Raw genomic sequence first — 19,596 nt, 5'->3', positions numbered from 1 at the left:
CTCACTTATCTGCCTGGGTACCCATGTTGGTTAGTACTCAGGTGGCAGAAGAAACGTTAACCTAGGTGCCAACCGTATTATACAGACTGTATTCTACTGTGTTACTAAGATTCCTGAGCCTATCACATAGTCTTAGTTGGATAGTTGGACTGACGCCCTTCTGGGTAGATACTTGGATTAGGGAGGCATCCAATACAAATCAGAGGGTGTGCGGCTGTGCCAACTCAGCCACTGTAACTACCTAGAAGGACGTAAAAAATAATTACTGTGTAGTCTTATAGAACATATAGTATAAATATTATACTTCCTAGCTACCTGGGTAGGTAATCATATAGTCTATTCAGTACAGTTGAAAGCCATACTAATACCACGATGACATTTCTTATGACGCCCTTCTACCACCCTGCTCACGATTAAGATTCAGTCTTAGGTACTTAATCGACATTTCCCTACAATAATAAGCTAATTCGTGATGAAAACTCGCATTTATTTTGCTTTTTTAATCTATTAAGTACCTAGCCTAATGGGGGACTAACCTGATAGCCACACCCCTAAAAAGGGAGGCTGGCATTATGCGTTCCACGGCTACAAAAGCCTGCGCCGGATCGAATGCAGCCATCATCAAACTCGCGACGCAAAACACAACCTAACCTGATTGGTATATCAACGCCCTGGTTATACATCTAACAGGAAAAAAAGGTGCAAGGGATTTCCTCCTAAGACTCATCTATCTTCTCATCTGCTGCATCTTGCTGATCTCACTGTTGAAAGTGAGCTTGAAACCGTTGCAGAGAGCAAGCATATGCGGGTACTGGTTGTTCTTCATCTCGAAAGCGTGAGGTACCACCTTAACATCCCACATGTTGATGGGCGAAGACTTGCTGGCCTTGAAGCAGAGGTAAAAATACCCTGCTCGCTTGGGGTTGATGCAGAAAAGGTAAATCGAGCGGTTTGGGTTAGCATCCGAGTACGAGGTCAACCATTTTTCTGTCCAAGTTAGCATCATTCATAAAGTAGAAGACTTTGAAAGAGGAAACCTACCGGTATCCGCGACGCTACCCTTCTTGAACTTCTCGTGACCCATCATCTCATCGACTTTCTTAGCCATCGCTTTGACATGGTCCACGATGAGTTCATCCAAATCCGTATACGTGTATTTACCACCGATACGAAGTGTCTTACCGACCGAGAACTCGCTCTCTTTATGCAGTTCAAGTACATCGATATGTTGGAAAACTCCATTCGCGACCTTCCAAGTGACTGTAAGGTGATCATTACCTTTCGACGACGGGCGAATAACCACGTCGCCGGAACCCTGTGAGCCCAAGAACTCCTCTGCCTGCGTTGAGTTGAACGGCCTAAATAACGGGTGCTTGATAACTCGCTGGGTGCGACCGGTGACCTTGTCCTTTTCTTTAAGTGCCTCTCTATCATCCTCTTCTTGTCTGACATCCCAAACCATATGATCGCGCTCATCGCGCTTCCTATAGGGACGACGCAGCGCATCCTCGCGGAGTGTGAGCTTCACTATGAAATCCTTACGGTTGAGATCCATAATCTTAGCTTGGACGGTCTGACCGACGTGGATAACATCCCTGATCGATACATTGCTTCGGTGGCTGACCTCGTGAGACTCAATTCGGCCTTCGATACCGCAATCCAGCTTAGCAATGGCAAAGTCATCTTTAACAACCCGTAGATTGACCGGGATGATCATGCCCTCGGCTAGCGTATCCTTGTTCTCGCCCGTGAACATTACGAATATTTGATCGGGGTTCAAAAGACTGAAATTTCGACGCAGTTCTTCGTAAGGCGCTTGCAATTCTGCTCTGATGGTCTCCAAAGTGGCGCGCTTTCTCTGGTTATAATTCTTCTCTAGTTGCTCCGCATATTCTTCGAGAATAAGCTCATTGACTTTTTCTTGTTCGTCTTCCCGGAAAAGCTTGCGGACTATAGCGCCGGCCCCATTCTCGTCAGTTTCGGCTTTCACATCTTCTTCATCCAACTCAAGCGCGTCTGCTGCCATCTTTCGACCCAACTCGTAATCTTCGGGGTGCACACGAGTGTTGTCTAGCGGCTCCGATGATGGGTTGGTAGCATCATATTCGATGTAAAGGAAACTTGCACAATTATTCCATACGCGAGGACCAACAACGGGTAATTTGTTGTTATCTGGATCACCAACGAGTTCATCTCTCGAATTCACAACTCCGCCGTTAGTATTGATGGCCTTGATGACGCTTGTTGCTTTTCGGGGACCCAAACCGGCAATGTAGGGTAAAAGGTTTGCCGTGTATATATCGCCGACAGCCTCGTTGATATCAACACCGCAAAGGTTGACCATATCCACCATTGACGTCTCCAAATGCTTCAATAACTTATCTTGTGGAAGTAAGTATTGGCATGGGTTAAATAATAGGGAAGTGACATCTCTTCCGAGGGCTGCATACTCCTTCATTGGGTTTTGCAGGTATCTCGCCAAAGCAACGCAATATCTTGTGTTGGAGGTTAAAGTGGGGTGGTCAGCCTGTGCTCTGGGACTGTCTTTGTAGAGTCTTGCAACTTCATCGTTGACAACCACAACCTCCAATAACTCACTACGATAATCGTCTGAATCGGGATCTGGGAATTCGGGCCCCGTGAGATGCTTCTCGTTCACAAGACTCTCTACGTCGCGAACCAATCGATGAGTATCGGTTGAAAAGCCACTGACACCTATGACGTCTGGCTTCCGGCGCTCAACGAGTTCAACGAAAGCCTCGCGTTGAGCATCATCACGAGCTAGATTTCCAAACTTGCCATGCTCGATAACTCGTCCATCTTCTTCAACCCAAACCCAGAATACTGGATCCCGGGCCGGATCACCCATGCCATTCGACAAGGCGAGGACGCGTGGGGTTGTGCCTAACACCATACCCTTGGGCTTGTAGGGGGCTTGATCAAGTCGCTTGGAGTATTCTTCGCGGCAGAGTTTTAGAAGTTCCTCTTGGCATGCTGTTCTTAGAGAATCTTTGACTCCCTTGGCTACCACTCTCTCGAGTTTAGTGAATGCTATATCAAGAACTTTCTTACGTTCTTCGTTCCATGCATCCGCAAGTTCGCTGTAGTTGTCCGAGATAAATTCCGTCTGCAGCTGGCGCCGAAATTCTCGCTCGTTCTGAAGCCGAAGCTTAACCTCGATAAGGCCTTCCTCCTCGGCCTTCATCATCTTCAGAAATAGTTCGGGTCGGCGGGCCAAATCAGGAATTGTCTGGTTGATGAGATACTTTATCTCGTAGTATGGATGGGACTCATCGATTCTTCGAAGACCCTTCTCTGTTCGGTGGCAGGTAATATCGCCCATAATATAGAAGTTTTGTCTGAAGAACTTTCGCATTCTAGGACTCATGAACAATTCTTCTGCGTACATAAGCCTTGCCTGGTATAGAACTTGGTCGCCGGTGGGGAAGTCACTGTCAGTAAGGCTGTCTGCTAGATCGATCGGGAGGCTTGGCTCATCATCTGAGAGCACCTTCTTTCCTTCACGAAGAGCATTTTGTGCCAGTCGGTCCGGAGGGATGCCGAAAGCCTTCACGAATTTGTAGACGTTGCTTCTGCGGGTTCGCTCGAAAATGGAGGATTTCCCCGGACGTTTATTTCCCTTCACAACCCCGTTCATGGCGGCGATGTCCTTGATCTGGGACACGTATTGGAAGTTGATATAGTCTTGTAAATCTTGAAGCTCTTCCACCGTAATTGCCTGGTTAAGCATTTCCGAGATCATACCGTCCTTTACCTGAGCAGCTTTTTGTAAGTTATCGTAAATCTTCTCAAGCGTAGCTCGCTTCTCGAATAGCGACCGATACTTAATATCCAATTCAAGAATGCGCCAGAGGTCATCCTGTGTAAGTAACTTCTCTGCATTGACGATATATTCAGGCGCTTCGGGGTCATCGCGGTGTTCAGGGTTGCGAATCTTGCGGGCATGGATGAGATAATCTTTGCGGTGCTGAAAGACATATGGTACTTCAAGATCCTCAAGCACAAAATATTCGAGCACCTTGCCCACAGCTTTTTGAAAAGGGGCGTGTAGGTCATTGGAAAGGGCTTTCTTTGGCCACATTAGATCTGCAATCCACTGTATTTCCTCCTTGAATTGTTCACCTTGGATGTTAAGGTGTTTGAATGGTTTGCGATCGAGTTGGAAGCGTTCGGGCTCGTCCGTGAAACGAATAGCGTTGTCTTCATCAGTCAGGAGCTTTTCCGCCAATTGCGAGGGCTCGAAGACATCCTTGAGCTCAAGGGTCTGTTCTTCTCTCTGGCGTTCCTCCTCCTCCTCTTCTTCGTCTAAAGCCCATTGGTAGTCCTCCCCGTTACCAAATATGGCTTCCATATCTTCCAGGGCATCCTTGTCGAGACCGGCGCGATCGACGATACGCCCAGCTATACCCTTGTCTCGTGGGCGAGCAACTTCCATATCTTCCATCTGACGTAAACGTTCGTCCTCGTCTTCGGGGAAGTCTTCCTCGATGAAGTCATCGAATTCATCGACAGCGGCACGATGGCTTTGTCGCGCGTAGGGTCGATCGTCAACGGGCTCGTCATCTTCGTCGGAAAACATATCATCAAGGCCGCGTCGCTCATTTCCTCGGGTATCATCATCGCGATGGCCACGCTTAAGTCGCTTAAATTTACCCTGTCAAATCGTGTTAGAAACAAGAAATTATCTAGGCGAGTTAGTGATTTAACATACCTGCGAAGGTTGTTTGCGTTCCCATTCAGGAATATTCTCGCCGATCAAATCAAGATCCTCTTCATCCAGTTGAGTCTCCTCTTCGCGTTCTTGTCGGCGCTTGCGCTTGCGCCGTTTGCGTCGTTCGTCCTCGTCCTCAACTAGGTCTTCGTCTTCGTCTTCGTCTTCATCCTCGTCAACAATAAAGCCTTCGCGGATCTGTGCAACATCACATTGTCAACATCTTGTTATACGCTCAAGGAAAAAGAATTATAGAATACCTTGCGAGCTTCTTCCTCATCGTCATCATCTTCATCTTCTTCGCTCGAATCATCCACTTCCTGGTTACGCTTCCCAGATCTCTCGCGAGCCTCGCCAGTCTCTTCATCGAATGATTCATCATCTTCTTCGTCATCTAGCTCCGCCTCCCCCACAATCAGGTCCCTCATTGAGTTACTCATGTTGGCGAGGCGTCGACGAAGAAAAAGATAGCTGTTGTTCTATGATTGAAGGATGAAAAAAAAAGACCTTGTACTAAATGAGAGATGAAGGATGTAAATTGGAAGCTTGAACAGAGGGCGATCGCGTCGTTCCAATTAAACCGCCACGTCTCTGCGATGAAGAGGAGAAAATTAAAAAGAATGATGGAAGAGAAAGAATTCCCTTAGCCTTAGAAAGCTGGAAATTTGTGTCGCGTTGATAAAGTTCACTGGCTTCGCGATTGGATGTTAAGGTTACCTACTAGGAAAAATAACCTTGCTGACTACTGCTTAGCATTGACCAGGGTAAGAACAAGGGGGACGGAAAAAGCCAGCCACAGCTATCACGTGAAAGGTGGGATAGAAAGGGACGCCGCATAATATGAGTCAGCAATCTAGCAGCCGAAGTTTGAACGAAGCTTAGCTAAGCATCTCATCTTTGATTGGCTTACGCCAGATTTCTGTTCCTGCATCATGACCTAATAGGAATTCTGATGACTAAGGCGGGCAAAGGTAAAATCTATTCGACGTTATAATAGCGTTTATCTTCGGCCAACATTTCAAACTCTAGAATTTATTCGCTTTCACATTAGAAACAATATTAGGAATCCCCTCATTAACTACCTACTAGGTAAAGTGGTGATGAACATGAGATTTACTAGCTACCCGCCTATCATAGCAAATGTTCGACATGATACACATAATCCGCTCGCAATTCCAAACGACTATTGTAAGGGACCACAGCGAATTCGGGGCTATCAAGGGGGGTGAATGGATGTGTGCTTCACGCCAGTAGGATGCATCAGCCCCCTAATTTGTGTGTATAGAGTAGATAAAGATACTCTATTTTATGAGGAGTGAATAGGGTAAGGTTTAGAATTGATCACAGCGTAGGCGAGAGGATATCATACTTTAATATAAAGTTTAAGTTATATGAAATATGAAAAAGAAAGTATTTATTTAGTCTATCAATCTGAGTTGTCGGAACGAATTAATTCTGTACATCTTCTTGGGCAAGTACCTTGGTTGCTGTACCTAACATTTTCATACATGTAACCTATTATAGTAAGGTCCGACCCTGTGGTCCCCGCCAACTCCTGAAGCTAAAAAAGGTATCCAGTACATCTATTGCGGACAGATCTAGCTTGTATCACTTAGTCGCAAATACGACAGGTGATTATTATAGTGGAAACATGAAGCTCACAACCAAAACTACAACCACTTTTCCATGCTTCCACTCACATCGCGCCTGTAGACGCTTTGAACCCAAGCATGACGATGAGGTTTCAAGTCCAAGAAGCCCCTATTTAGGGATTATCACTCCTCAATTCGTATTTCTATTATTTATAATTCCTTTGTATTAAGGACAAACATTTTGCCACTTTCCATATTTCATCCTTCTGCCGCCACGGTTTTTCTCTTTCGGTTCCTGCGGTTGTTCATCCATAATCAACAGGCAGACAGGTCGGTTTTTCAATATCACCTGCAGTTCCTTGTGCTATCTCTTTTTTTAGCCTCGATTACCTAGTTACTTAGGTACATAAAGATTCTGTTGATTTAACTGCACATGTGCCCCAGGGACGAATATCTCAACCAACTAACAACGCCTTGATTCGACGTTAAACCTATTTCGCTGTGGGTGCGGGCCGTAACACATAGGCTTTTACGATTTCGATTTAATTCAGTTGAACAGGCAAGTTTCCATGTTCTTTTTCCATGAATCTTAAGGATCAATTACTCGGCGACTTACCATTCATCAACGCATGCATATGTATCCGCATATATCCCACTCCATCCATTTCTCGTATCTACCTATCTATGTGCCTCTAGCTATCTATTCATCCATACATATTTCCAATTTTCACTATCTACTTTCTAGTGGACATTATAGCAAACCTATTGCTAGATTCTAATCCAATCGTCTCATTTTCCACCATTCTTCGTCTAATACATTACAAAAGAACCAACCCCAAAGCTGGACCAACCACATCACCAGGCTAGGCACTTAGCTATTATTAGGTACACACATGTATTCAAAGTGGTACCTGCCATTGATCGAAAACAGAGAGTTGGTGGTTGGGTCGGTACACCATCCCGGCTTCAGTCCCACTACAACTTAGCAGACTCAGCAGCCAGTAGCGCTATTTCTACATATACTTTTACCGCACCTTACCACATACATCTTTGTACTTCCCTGTCTCCTTACTCCCTACTCCCTGCTACGCTACCAGCTCCCTGCCTGCAACTTTCCTGCACTTTCCCTTCCACAACGCCTGACCATTTTAATTTACTGACTCGATACAGTTGGCGCGACCCTTAGCCTTTTCACACCGGCGGCTACGTACCCAGAGACATTTTGACATTCAACATTCGACAACCTCCACCTTCAACCTCTAGCCTTCTGCTTGGTGTATCACACAATCCAATACATTTATTTTTACGTGGTTGTACGGCACTGCCTATCCTTACTCGTATAGTATTTGACAGGACTATCTGTTCGTCGGATCCCAATCCCAACTCCCAACTCCCAACTTCGATCCATTCGGGGTCCGTGAGGGGCACAGACCTATACGCGAGACATAGCCGCCACGGGACCACAACCCCCAAATAACTTAGGCCACCCGCCCGTGGACATGCAAATCTTTTTCCTGTCCCCGATCCGTGCCGGCTTCAAACTCTCTACCTAAGCGTCTCAACAAATTCCAAAAGTTCTCCTTTAAACTATACCACACATCGTATCCGAACGACTAAGGAATCGCCCATCATGACCGACTCATTTGCTCCGCGCTCGATGAAGCGCAAGAATGTGAAGGGTCTAGCGCTGACTCCGGCTGCCCCAAAGCAACAACCCGCATCTTCGAATAACGACCGCCAGTCGGGTTGGGGTTTCGGTGGATCAAGAGCCGAGGAAGTAGGCCAAGACGCTCAGCTCGAAATCGGGATAGAATTCAACCTCGACCTTCGGCAAGAAGATATCGAGATCGTAAAAGAGCTTGGTTCAGGAAATGGAGGCACTGTTAGTAAGGTCAAGCATTTGCCGACCGGAACCACGATGGCTCGAAAAGTAATTACATACCTCGACGCACCCCAGGAGCACGCAGTTAACAGCATACTAGGTAATCCACGTCGAGGCAAAGAAAGAATTGCGGAAACGAATTGTGCGCGAGCTTCAAATCATGCACGGCTGCCATTCCGACTACATCGTTACTTTCTACGGCGCGTTTTTAAATGACCACAATGATGTTATAATGTGTATGGAGTATATGGATGTTGGGTAAGTTGTATTAGAGTGGAAAATTAAACACAAGCGTATCGTAAACCTGACCGTACGTAACAACAGGTCTCTCGATAGAGTCTCACGCCACTTTGGACCGATCCGTGTTGATGTGCTTGGAAAGATAGCAGAAGCAACTTTAGGCGGTCTGACGTATTTGTATTCGAAACTACACATTATGCACCGAGATATCAAGCCTTCGAATATCCTCGTAAACTCTAGAGGGCACATCAAACTTTGCGATTTTGGTGTGTCGGGAGAATTGGTTAATTCTATCGCCGACACTTTCGTCGGTACCTCCACGTACATGGCTCCCGAACGAATTCAGGGTGAGAAGTATACAGTTAAGTCGGATGTGTGGAGTTTTGGTCTCAGCATAATGGAACTTGCTATTGGCAAATTCCCCTTCGCAAGCGAACAATTATCGGATGGAGATGGTGCACCTGCTGGTATTTTGGATCTCCTCCAGCAGATTGTACATGAGCCAGCTCCGAAGCTCCCTAAAAGTGATGCTTTCCCATCAATTTTAGAAGATATGGTCCAGAAATGTTTGTCGAAGGATCCCGACGAGCGACCAACACCTCAAGAACTTTGGGTAAGTAATAATATCCTCTAAATGAAAAATTCGTTACGCTAATTTGAAATAGGATCGAGACCCATTTGTACAGGCTGCGAAACGGACACCTGTGGATTTAAGAGAATGGGCAGTTGGTTTAATGGAGAGAGATAACCGCAAGTCACATTTAGTACCTCAACTTTCGCCCGCTACTCGAGAGCTTTTACGATCGAGTGAATCTCCGACTTATCAAAACGACGGCAACGCTGCGTACACACCAACCTCCGGTGAGATTCCTATTGCAGGTGCCATCGCTTCGCCACGGGACCAGAACCAAAACCGATCGCCCACAAGAAACGGGGTGGGTAGCCTCGGTCGCGCATCTGGTAGTACAGCTCATCCAGGACTAGGTCCACGGGCTGCAACATCTGGATCGATACCCAAGATTACAACCGCCGACCTTTCACAACCTGGTAGCGCTAATTTAGGGGCATCGTTCACACTACCTGTAAGGCCAGCACCTCCTGGCGGACCACTGCCACCTCCACCTCCAAGAAAGGAGACGCCAGATGAGCTTCGCAGAGAAAATAGGCGAGCAGCAACATTCATTCCACCAACGAATGGCAGCTACGGAAGTGCAGGATATCCATCGCGATAAAGCAGCCTCGCAATCATTATCTCATTTCCAAGTTACGTCGCGAACGCTGCACAAGATCATGCCAAGCTCGTATGCATATGAGCATACAGGCTCTTGCTAGACTGATGATCATCACTACAAATACCCACATTGCTCGGCGCAATGACATGTTCGAACCTCTATCCCCAATATATAAAAACATAGCATCCTAGGCATGCACTCATAGCATGCTCATAAGAGAATATATCAGACGGTTTTTTTAGGGAGAGGATATATGGGGACCGAAAAGACGATATTAGGGGGGTTTAGCTATGTGGGTTAAGTACCGCACGTAGTTGACGGTGATGGTGATTGTCGGAATGATGTTAGTCGCACATAGTACAAATGTGACAAGACATTATATGACATCGATTTTGGTGATTGTGTGATTGTTATGTGATACTCGATTTGTGTGTAAATAGATTGTAACGCCCTATGAGCCATGTTGCTCTATTCCGTTGGTGAAGATATTGATGATTAACCCCGAACGCAAACGTAGGCTACCCTCGGAACACCGACATATCTACCATTTTTTTACCACGCAAATACGCAAGACATACCACCAACTCAGTCTCACGACATCTCGGAGCCTTTCCTACGAAGTCAGGCACCATCGGATCAAGTTAAATCCAGATCTACGAAGATACCTCCCTCCCCACGAACCCATGATCCAGCACATGAACCAACTCATCTAACCGCTCGATAACTAAATCCGTGTGTTCATGGTCCGCTAAATGGCGATTCGCATCATTAACAAGCAACACCGTAGCAGCTCCCGCGCGATGCCCCGCCGTCATATCATCGATCGAGTCACCGACCATGATTAAATGCGATGCATCGCCGACTTCTTTTACTTCCTCCCCATTTCCCCCATCACCACCACTACCCCCAATTTTCCCCGTACCAACAGCGCCCTCCTTCTCCCCCGCTCCACTGGCGTCGCTTAACTCCTCTACAACCGTCTTAACAACTTCCTGATCCCGCGGTCCTCCAACAAGGCGTACTAAACCCCAGGACCGTGCTATGAAGAGTAAACCAGCAGGGTCAGGTTTTGGAGGGCGGAAATCACGGGTTACGACGGGGTGGAAGATAGATCCTGAGAGGAATTTGGTGAGGAGGTGGGTTACAGGTTGTTCGAAGTTGCGGGTGCATATTCCTTTGCGGACGCCTTGGGCGTCGAGGTAGGACATTAGGGTTGTTAAGCCGGGTTGGGCTTGTTGTTCGGCCACTGGGGGGGTTAGTTATGTCTCATTTTAAGAAGCGGGTAGGAAGTGAGTACTGGAACGGCGCTCGATGGCGCGGATAGACTCCATGGCTTCTTCTTGCTGCGCTGGTGTGGGCAGCGAATAGATGTGCTCTAGGATGTCGGTGCTCTTGGGGATTCCGAGAACGGAGCGCATTTGTGCGAACATGTAGTTCTGAGGTTGACTGGGTTGTTGTTAGCTGCCTTTCTTCAGTTTTGAAATTATTATGATATATATATATATATATGGAATAAAATATTTATATCTCAAGCGGTTCTGTAATACGGGTTTGGTATTGTTCATCCCGTTTTGATTTCAAGCCCTCCCCTTTATCGTGTATATCAATGAAGGCGCTCTTATTTTTTACTCAACATAATAAGATCATTCCAACACACCTGCTTGTTTGGCATAAAATCATATAATTTTCATATATTTCAATAGCACTTACCATAGTGTCCCATCGACATCAAATATGACCCCTTTCAACTTGGGTAAGTCATGATGATGCCCTGCTGCCGCTTCTTTCAGCGGTGCAAACCGTCTCGGGCGAGATTGAGTCATGGTGGAGAGGAATCTGCGCATGAAATATTTGGACTTAAGAAATCTTTAAAATTGAGTAGTAACTTTTATGGCAATTTCAATCTTAGCAGTGAGATCCTATGATCATTTAATACAATATCACGAAAGGCAAGAGCCATGTTAACAATTAAATAAATTAGACTTTGTAAGTATTATCGGAAAGCGCTATAATAGAGGAATGTTGCTCCATCGATCTACAAGCGGTAAAGTACGTGGTGGTGTTCCCTTCAGCGCTTTCGTGGTCCGTGCATACGGGCTTTTAGCGCCGTTGATAACGCTATTAGCAGCTCCCCACAAGCCCGGAGTGTTTAGCTCCAGCTATCTTTTGAACACCTAAGCTTCCAAGATTGTCCCTCTTCATCCCACTATTACGGCCAGTCTTTAGACGAATAACGAGTTCAACCATAACACGGTTCACGGTCGACTACGCATTATAAACGGCGACATACTTTATACCTTGAATTACCTGAAAAGTTTTTCTAAATTAAGACAAGATGGCGGACGAAGAGAGGCGTGCCGCTCTTAAGAAAAAGGTATGAACGGGCGCCGCACATAAATCTCATGGTGGGCATTTAGGTACTAAATCACAACGTAACAGGTTGAACAAAGGAAGAAGAAACTAGCCAACAAAGGGACCACTGCGAAGCAACAGGATAAGGAAAAGGAAGAAGCTGGTGCTTCTGAATCTAAGCCCGATACCCCCACTGCCGACGAGCCAGCTGTCGAAGATGCGCCCGCAGAACCACCCATCTCCCCCACGACTCCCGGCACATCTTCGCTCCCGCTCCAGTCAAAATTGCGCTCCTCATCTTTCCGCCAAGGGACAGTGTCACCTACGGGGTTCCCACTGAGTCCTGAAGGCGAGACAGCACCTGATATCTACAGAAAACAAGTAGCGCGCATAGAAGACCTCGAAAAAGAGAACAAGAGACTCGCTAAAGAAGCCGGTGACTCAGAGAAGCGATGGCAAAAGGCCGAGGAAGAACTAGCCGATCTACGGGAAGCCGACAGAGATGGCTCAGACAGCCAAGTTGAGAAGCTGGTACGAATAACATATTAATCAACACTTATTAACTACCATACTAACTAGCTCATCTTACAGAAATCCGAAATCGCAGCCCTCCAGCGACAAAACTCACAACTCCAAACCGCCGCCGCCTCCAAGCGCCACGGATCATCGCCTTCAATCTCCCTATCCGCACCCCCAGGAGAACTCCAAGCCCAACTCGCCTCCAAATCTGCTACTATTGAGACCATGGAACTCGAGATCTCCCGCCTCCGCGCACAAGCCGAGCGTCAAGCAACCGCCGGCGGCACCGACCGCGAACAAATCACAGCTCTCGAAGAAAAACTCGCGCGTTCCGAACAAGCGGCCATGAAAGCGCAACGTGAACTCGCCGACTTAAAACGTAATCTTGAGCGCACTACCGAGCGTGTGGTTAAAGAAGGAAGTGAACGTACTAGTGCCGAAACTAAGCTACGCAATCTCGAACGCGAGGTTGAGAAGCTACGCGAGGAGAAGGCGGAGCTGGAGAAGAAAACTGAGGGACTGGAGAAGAAGGTTGCGGCGCTTGGGACCCTGCATAAGGAGAATGACAGTCGATCGCAGGGCTTGAGGAAGGATAAGGAACGGGCGGAGAAGGAGGCGGCAGATGCTAAGGCTAAGATTGAGAAGTTGGAGGCGGAGAATGCGAAGTTGCGCAAGAAAGATGCTGCGGAAGGGGGTGGTGATGATGATGGTGTTGATGAATTGGAGGATGAGGAGCGCAAGCGTATGGAGAAGAAAATTCGTGACCTTGAAAGCGAGGTTTATGACTTGCGCCGCGGGATCTGGCATCAGCGTCGTCGGGACATGGAACCTGGTGCTGAGGACCTCGATAATGGTGGTCTGACGAGTCCCAGCGGATTTACGAATATTGATCTGGGTGGCCCGAACTCAGCGAGGAAGGCTAGTCAACGCGGATTTGGCGATTTCTTCACGAATGGGATTAATGCGCTTACGGGCGGGACTCCGATTGAGGAGAAAGGAGGCGATGATGGGTTTTTGGACGATGATGATATGGAGTTTGATGAAGATGCGTTTAAACGCGCGCAGGAGGAAGATGCGAAGAGACGACTTGAGAGGATTAAGGATATTAAGAGGAGTTTGAAGAATTGGGAGGGTTGGAGGCTGGATCTTGTGGATGCGAGGAGAGGCGGTGGGGGGCATGGTGCTGGTGAGGTTTTTGAGATTTGAACGGATGTGGGGGAAGCATGAAGATATGAGAGGACGAAGGCATGGGGATAGGGGATCAGGGGTGTACGAATAAAAGGGCGTGACACTTGCTGGCTTAGAGGTCAATAGAAATATATACGATCTCGCTGACTAGAGATATGTTCCACATGATGTCCTTGGAAGAAATCCGTGAGAAATCTACTTATATGAACAGTTCTCATCCCAGATATCTATCCTTGTGAATCAAAGTACTTGTTTCCAAGCCTAAGGCACTTAACATTAAACAGCAGGCAGATAAATCACATCGTACCAGTCAAAAGTATGCAGTAGTCAGTTTGCGGCAAAATATCAGAGCTCAATTAAATGCTATCCATATGCATCAATTCCAAAACGCTAAAAATCTATGGTATCCCCTTTTCTCTTTCCCGAACCCATACCATATACCCAAAATCCTATAATTATTAAGTATGATGGATTACGATTACTGGTCAAATTCACCAGCGTAGAGGATGTCTCTGGGGTTCATCTTCTCCCAGACAGACCGCAGGTCAAGGTCTTCCTCACGTCTAGCCACAGTGGTTCCGTTTCCAGCGAGTTCCTTGTCAGCTTCCTCACGCGCAAGTTGGACTGTCATTCTGTTAGCAAAACCATCAACGACTTCAAGATTTCAAAATGGACTTACCATGCAGGTAAACAGCAGTCCTCTTACCAGTGAACAGTGCATGCGGCACATTCGTCACATTATCCGAGTTCGCATCGCCAATAGCATACACACCGGGGATATTCGTAGCAAGCCCCTTCGTCTCATCAGCAGCAAGTCGTCCTCCATACAATTGCACACCCATCTTCTCCCCAACATCAGATCTCTGCTCATCAGGAAAACTCGTAAAGAAAGCAGCGCGCTGTACCGACTCGCCCTCAGTAAAATCCACACTGAACAAATCATACTCGGGCGCAGTCGGCAAACTCGGGTCCGCGGGATGAGCCCCGCCATCTTGGAGTCGGTTAATACGCGCGATAGTGCGGTTCTCAACGGTCACATTATGGATCTCGAGGTACTTCTCCCAATTCGGGAAACTCTTCTCCGCAGCCGCGCGCGCGTCGGGTGTATCCGTTCCATTAACAAAAGCAATAATATCCGAGTTCAGCGTTGAGATCTCGCGGACTAGGTCCGCGGCTTCTTGTAACGGACCGAGTAGACCAAGAGATTGGTCTTCGTGTTCGTGACCGTCGCACCACGGACACCAGAATATGCCTTTGCCCCAGTTCTCCTGTAAGCCCGGGGTTGAGGGGAGGATGTCCCGGAGACCCGTTGCTAGGACGATTTTCTTGGTGCTGGAGGTGCTGGTGCTGCCGTTTAGGTAGGTGGTGGCGACGTTGAATTGGGTGTTGTTGTTTAGTGCTTCGATGCTGGAGACTGTGCCGTTGACTGTGGTTATGGTTTCGTAGTGGGAGATTTGTTGACGGGCTGCCCAGCGGTAGTAGGCTGGTGTGACTCCTATTTCCATGTTAGTTTTCTTATGAGTCTGTTTGATGGCCGGAGTATTGCTCACCGTCGAAACCGAGGACATCGTGCATGTGTCTAGTGGGGCCGTTTCGGTACTCTCCCGAATCGATTAATAGAACATTCCTTCGCACGCGAGCAAGACCACTCAGGGCACTCAGACCGGACGGACCTCCTCCGATAATGATGGCGTCGTAGGTAGGTTCATCACGCGGTTCAATAGCAGCAGCTCCCGCCAGTGACAATAGCGGGAGTGCGCTCAGGGCGAGTATGTTCTTCATAGTTGGCTGTATATAGTAGCTAAACCTTGACGCCTTGAACTTCCTTGAACCCAACCTACCGAGTTACAGGGAAACTAAGAGGGATCACCTTACATTTCGAAAGTAAGAAAAGGCGTGGGAACACCTTGGTTTTATAGCTAACCAAATAATTCTTCTACGTTATGTTATGAATAGACACACGCGAAAAACAGGTTCCTGGGCCGAGTTGAACGTGCCCCCTGCCAGATGATCCCTACCGTATATTCATAGGAATGGTAAGACAAGCATAGTTGGGTCACTTGGCGGATCACGACATCTTCGCTTTCCCCGTCTGCTTTCAATCTACAAGATCCGGTCGTAGTCATGGGTATAAGAGGGAAAAGAAAGTAAAGTTGCATTGCCTCAGCTCGCCATGGAGTCGCATCAATCAACTCCAGCTATTAACTGTTATGCCGATCATGCATCATTATGTCGCTTCTGAGTCCCGCATCGAATACTACCGCGCAAGGGAGACGATACTGACTCGTGCACCGTTGAAATAAGAAGAAAAATCTGGTTCGGATATTGTTCAGGTGTGATGTGATATGCTATATAGAGAGCGATGAAAACTCCCCCATGCTGAGCTCATACTGCATATGTATATGCCCGTGCTATTAACGCAAGTGAAGATCATCACGAACTATTGATGATGATTCCTGGTAATAATTCTGCCCGGAACCCGGGTGCGGGTACTTACAGCGCTCTGCGAAAAAATTACCCCAATTTCGAGATTGCCTAATCTGGTAATACCTAAAAATATTGAGCGGAGCCACCCGCCTTGGCACTAAGTACATATGTAGTACCGCCCTGAAAGCCTAACTTAAAGTTACCTAGGTACTTCATCCACCAATAAAAAGGAGCCAGTCTCCTATCCCACTGCCACTGACAGCATCACTTGCAGCTATTATTGATGTTTTAAATGCTATTGCTTCTGACCGGTGCATGCGGGACGCTTCCGATCAACTGATAGATGGCGACAGCGGCGCCGTCGCATATATTAAATTAAAGTATTTTCAGTTTCTGCATGCTTTTTTTACTGTGTCATTGATGTTTAATTCTGAGCATTCCTTAATACAAGGACCCCGGACATTCAGTGGACAACTGATTCCTTTTCTCACCTAACATTTCCAAGAAGAGCAGGCACAAATTAGCAACAAATACTAGGATCAGATTGCACAATACTGTCAGCACCTTATTCTTTGCAGATGATATTTTTAAACATTTTATTTCCCTTAGTGGTCTAAGACATTTTTGAACCATGCCGGCAGAGGTGAGATCAGAATAGTAAAGATTCATTTAGTGCTCTTAGCGTCGGTGGGATATTTTGTCTGTGTCAATAATAGATATGTACAAAACCATCAACTCTATTCATTGAACTACTGACTCTACTCCCATTAAACCAACATTATCGAACCAACCACTCAAAGCAGCTCAACTTTACAATATGTGATATCTAATTAGCCAAGTCTTCCTCAACTATCAAAACAACACCACGAACCTAGCTTCACTAAGTGAGCTAGTTGAAGCACTCGGATTTCGAGTACATCGTCTAATTACAAAACTTATATAAAAAAAAGGTGTTATCGCAACGCCTTTCCGATGCTGGAATTACCGGACCGAGGGACCACTTAAGGTGCCACCATGAACCACCGATTCTCCCCCTTCTATACCCATGCGAAAATTTTAATTAAAAGGTAGTATGGCCGGCTGGTGTTGTAATACAAAATCGAATAATTCAATAAAACATTATGATCGGAAGTAGGTATAATAGATGGTTTGTTCGCTTTTGGTTGTCTTTTGTTTATTTGCTCTATCTGTTTAGTAAGAGAGCAGGAGTGCAGCGGCAACGCCAACGAGAGCCAAAAAGCTGTTAGTACCGGCGTGGACGGTGCCGGCGCCGGCGTCGGGGATGACGGTGGAGCTTGCGGATGAGTCGCCGCCGTCGAAAGTGGTTGTAGGCCCCGAAGGCGTAGCAGTAGCCTCCCCGGTACCGGCAGTGCTGGTAGTCGCCAGTGTACCGTTGACGCCGGAACCAGAGCTGATCGATGCTGAAGCGACACCCGTTCCGGCTGTGCCTACGGCGCCAGTGCCAGTTGCTGCAGGAGCGGATGCAGAAGACACGGCAGATTCAGCTCCAGTTCCAGTAGCCCCGGTGTCAGCGGCAGAGCTAGATACGACAACGAACGTGCTTGATGAGGAGGCATCGCTAGTGGCACCTTCAGTTCCGATGGTTGATGTAGTAGTAAAGCTACCAGTTGTGGTCTCAGTAGTGCTGCTGCTAGTGGTGCTTGTGCTGGTGGTGCCGCCGGTACTTCTGCTTGTGCCCTCCGCGACATCACTGCTGCCAGCTGCTGTATTGCTGTTAACATCGCTGCTGACGGCGTCGCCCGTGCTGGTGGCGGCGGCTATGTTTGTACCGGTGCCAGTGCCAGTGCTAGCGAAATCCGTGGCGGCAGAGGTAGCATCGTTTTGAGATTGGGATTGAGACTGAGATTGTGTCTGTTGTTGGGCTACTACGGCAGTAGCCGCGATGAGAGTGAGAGCTGAAGAGATTCTCATTGTGATTGGGTATATGTGATATAGTGTAGTAGGTGTAGTAGAAGGACGTCCCAACGGTGTAAGTGGTTAGTATACAATAAGAGAAGACTTGGAATGTAGTATTTTGGTTTATATTAGGATATCGAGTTGGTTGCCACTTTCAACTTTGTATTGTACGTATGGGTGTGAGTGATAGAGTAACCGAGTTAGGTGAAAGAAAGCTGATCGATGGAATCACCTTTATAACTAACTCGATCACGGAGGAGACATACCAGATTTATTCGACGGAAAAAGGAGACAAGCCCTGCCAAGCCTACTACTGTATACAAACCTTGAACCGCTTACGTAGACTCGCCCGTCTACATTGCCTGGTATTTGGCGGGCCATCTCGGGGTATTCCAAGAATACGCGTGTCGAAGGCGACGTTTCCAGAAGACTCGTCGGTTTAGGTTGGTCGCATGTCTCAAAATGGCAGAATGGCTGGATATTTTCGCACTTTACGCACTACCGGCACGCCCGGCAGCTATCGATAACAGGACTAAAGACACAATTAGCGGGGCCAATCGTGGCTATGAAAGAAGAATGGAGAGGACAAAAGAGGCTGACGGAGGTAACCCATACGCAAATAGCGCCACATTTTACTGCATTCAGGGATGGCTCCATTGTGGCTCGGTATCATCATCTGCGTCTTTTCGAGCCACCCAATTACGAATCTACTTGCTCGAAAACTTGATTTCATTGGATCATTTCTTAGCTGCCTAGCTGATTTGCATGGATAAACGACTTTTTGTCTGTCGGATTTCCAGTCACCTGACGGTTGGTATCTCCGATGTTAATTGTTTGCTTGTCTCCAATCAAACGGCTATGCGGTTCGATATGATCTCTTTCGAATATGCCCTGCTTCATTAATGCACTTGATCTTCGAGTAACATATTTCCAAAGATAGCTCCTTGTTACCGAAGAGTGGTATACATTTTCGGGTTAAGGCCCCCGGCTGGTGTTACTCAAGGGTGGATTTCGCCATGCAGTCCATAGTGATGTCTCAGTTTCTCTCATGATTTTTTTCTCATGGGGGGTTACGTGACAAACGGAATCAGCAACGGAGTCAACACCATGCTGCCGAAAAGTTTATCTGCTGAAACTACTTGGATATGCTAATTGAGAGTTAAAATGGTCGCATGTTAGCATGCCTGAGCCCATTTTAAGTTTTCGGTAAACCGAATCTAACGGAACATCCGGGCATCCCCAGATGTCACTCAGCGGTTAGCCTAGCTACCTAGCTGCCTGCATATCTGTGCGACATTTCACATCAACATCATTGGCTGAACTGACGTCACCGAGTCTCAATTCCTGACGGATAGTGCACTCTGCCTCTATATCCCAGCTCCGCCACCACCTATGATATGACAATTGGGATCTACCCGAAAAAAGCTTATCCGCTGCTGAGACAGAAAGCATCCTCTGTCAACATTTTTAATTAATATCCCTCAGCTAGTAATTCCTCAGGCGATTACGACAATG

General features: G+C 47.1%; 6 protein-coding genes across 6 annotated transcripts; 2 read left to right on the top strand and 4 right to left on the bottom strand.

The window, feature by feature from the left end:
• Positions 1–267: 267 nt before the first annotated feature.
• F4822DRAFT_398320 (transcription elongation factor Spt6) lies at positions 268–5,471 on the bottom strand. Its single transcript, XM_051457686.1, has 4 exons — positions 4,993–5,471; positions 4,733–4,930; positions 1,042–4,675; positions 268–987 (listed from the first exon to the last, which is right to left on the bottom strand). The coding sequence occupies exons 1-4, from the start codon at positions 5,170–5,172 to the stop codon at positions 728–730; spliced, it is 4,272 nt and encodes a 1,423-aa protein (XP_051315215.1). The 5' UTR covers positions 5,173–5,471; the 3' UTR covers positions 268–727.
• Positions 5,472–7,487: 2,016 nt separating this feature from the next.
• On the top strand, positions 7,488–10,005 carry F4822DRAFT_200282 (kinase-like protein). Its single transcript, XM_051453722.1, has 4 exons — positions 7,488–8,254; positions 8,307–8,464; positions 8,531–9,059; positions 9,112–10,005. The coding sequence occupies exons 1-4, from the start codon at positions 7,955–7,957 to the stop codon at positions 9,676–9,678; spliced, it is 1,554 nt and encodes a 517-aa protein (XP_051315214.1). The 5' UTR covers positions 7,488–7,954; the 3' UTR covers positions 9,679–10,005.
• A 326-nt stretch (positions 10,006–10,331) lies between these two features.
• On the bottom strand, positions 10,332–11,501 carry F4822DRAFT_427790 (HAD-like protein; the record flags this gene model as incomplete). The annotated part of the gene is made up of 3 exons (XM_051460797.1): positions 10,332–10,924; positions 10,976–11,124; positions 11,389–11,501. 3 exons carry the CDS (start codon positions 11,499–11,501, stop codon positions 10,332–10,334), a joined length of 855 nt encoding a protein of 284 aa, XP_051315213.1.
• Positions 11,502–11,851: 350 nt separating this feature from the next.
• F4822DRAFT_398312 (uncharacterized protein) lies at positions 11,852–13,989 on the top strand. Its single transcript, XM_051457685.1, has 3 exons — positions 11,852–12,052; positions 12,118–12,561; positions 12,622–13,989. Exons 1-3 carry the CDS (start codon positions 12,014–12,016, stop codon positions 13,753–13,755), a joined length of 1,617 nt encoding a protein of 538 aa, XP_051315212.1. The 5' UTR covers positions 11,852–12,013; the 3' UTR covers positions 13,756–13,989.
• Positions 13,990–14,068: 79 nt separating this feature from the next.
• On the bottom strand, positions 14,069–15,638 carry F4822DRAFT_398310 (FAD/NAD(P)-binding domain-containing protein). Its single transcript, XM_051457684.1, has 3 exons — positions 15,288–15,638; positions 14,417–15,232; positions 14,069–14,361 (listed from the first exon to the last, which is right to left on the bottom strand). Exons 1-3 carry the CDS (start codon positions 15,517–15,519, stop codon positions 14,216–14,218), a joined length of 1,194 nt encoding a protein of 397 aa, XP_051315211.1. The 5' UTR covers positions 15,520–15,638; the 3' UTR covers positions 14,069–14,215.
• Positions 15,639–17,094: 1,456 nt separating this feature from the next.
• On the bottom strand, positions 17,095–18,265 carry F4822DRAFT_200255 (uncharacterized protein). Its single transcript, XM_051453721.1, has one exon. It carries the CDS (start codon positions 18,094–18,096, stop codon positions 17,356–17,358), a length of 741 nt encoding a protein of 246 aa, XP_051315210.1. The 5' UTR covers positions 18,097–18,265; the 3' UTR covers positions 17,095–17,355.
• Between the last annotated feature and the right edge of the window lie 1,331 nt (positions 18,266–19,596).

The sequence above is a fragment of the Hypoxylon trugodes genome (genome assembly GCF_022578975.1).
Source record: "Hypoxylon trugodes strain CBS 135444 unplaced genomic scaffold F4822scaffold_4, whole genome shotgun sequence".
Classification (NCBI taxonomy): domain Eukaryota; kingdom Fungi; phylum Ascomycota; class Sordariomycetes; order Xylariales; family Hypoxylaceae; genus Hypoxylon; species Hypoxylon trugodes.
The sequence above is the reverse complement of the archived record's forward strand: the minus strand, read 5'-3'. Positions and strand labels throughout refer to the sequence as shown.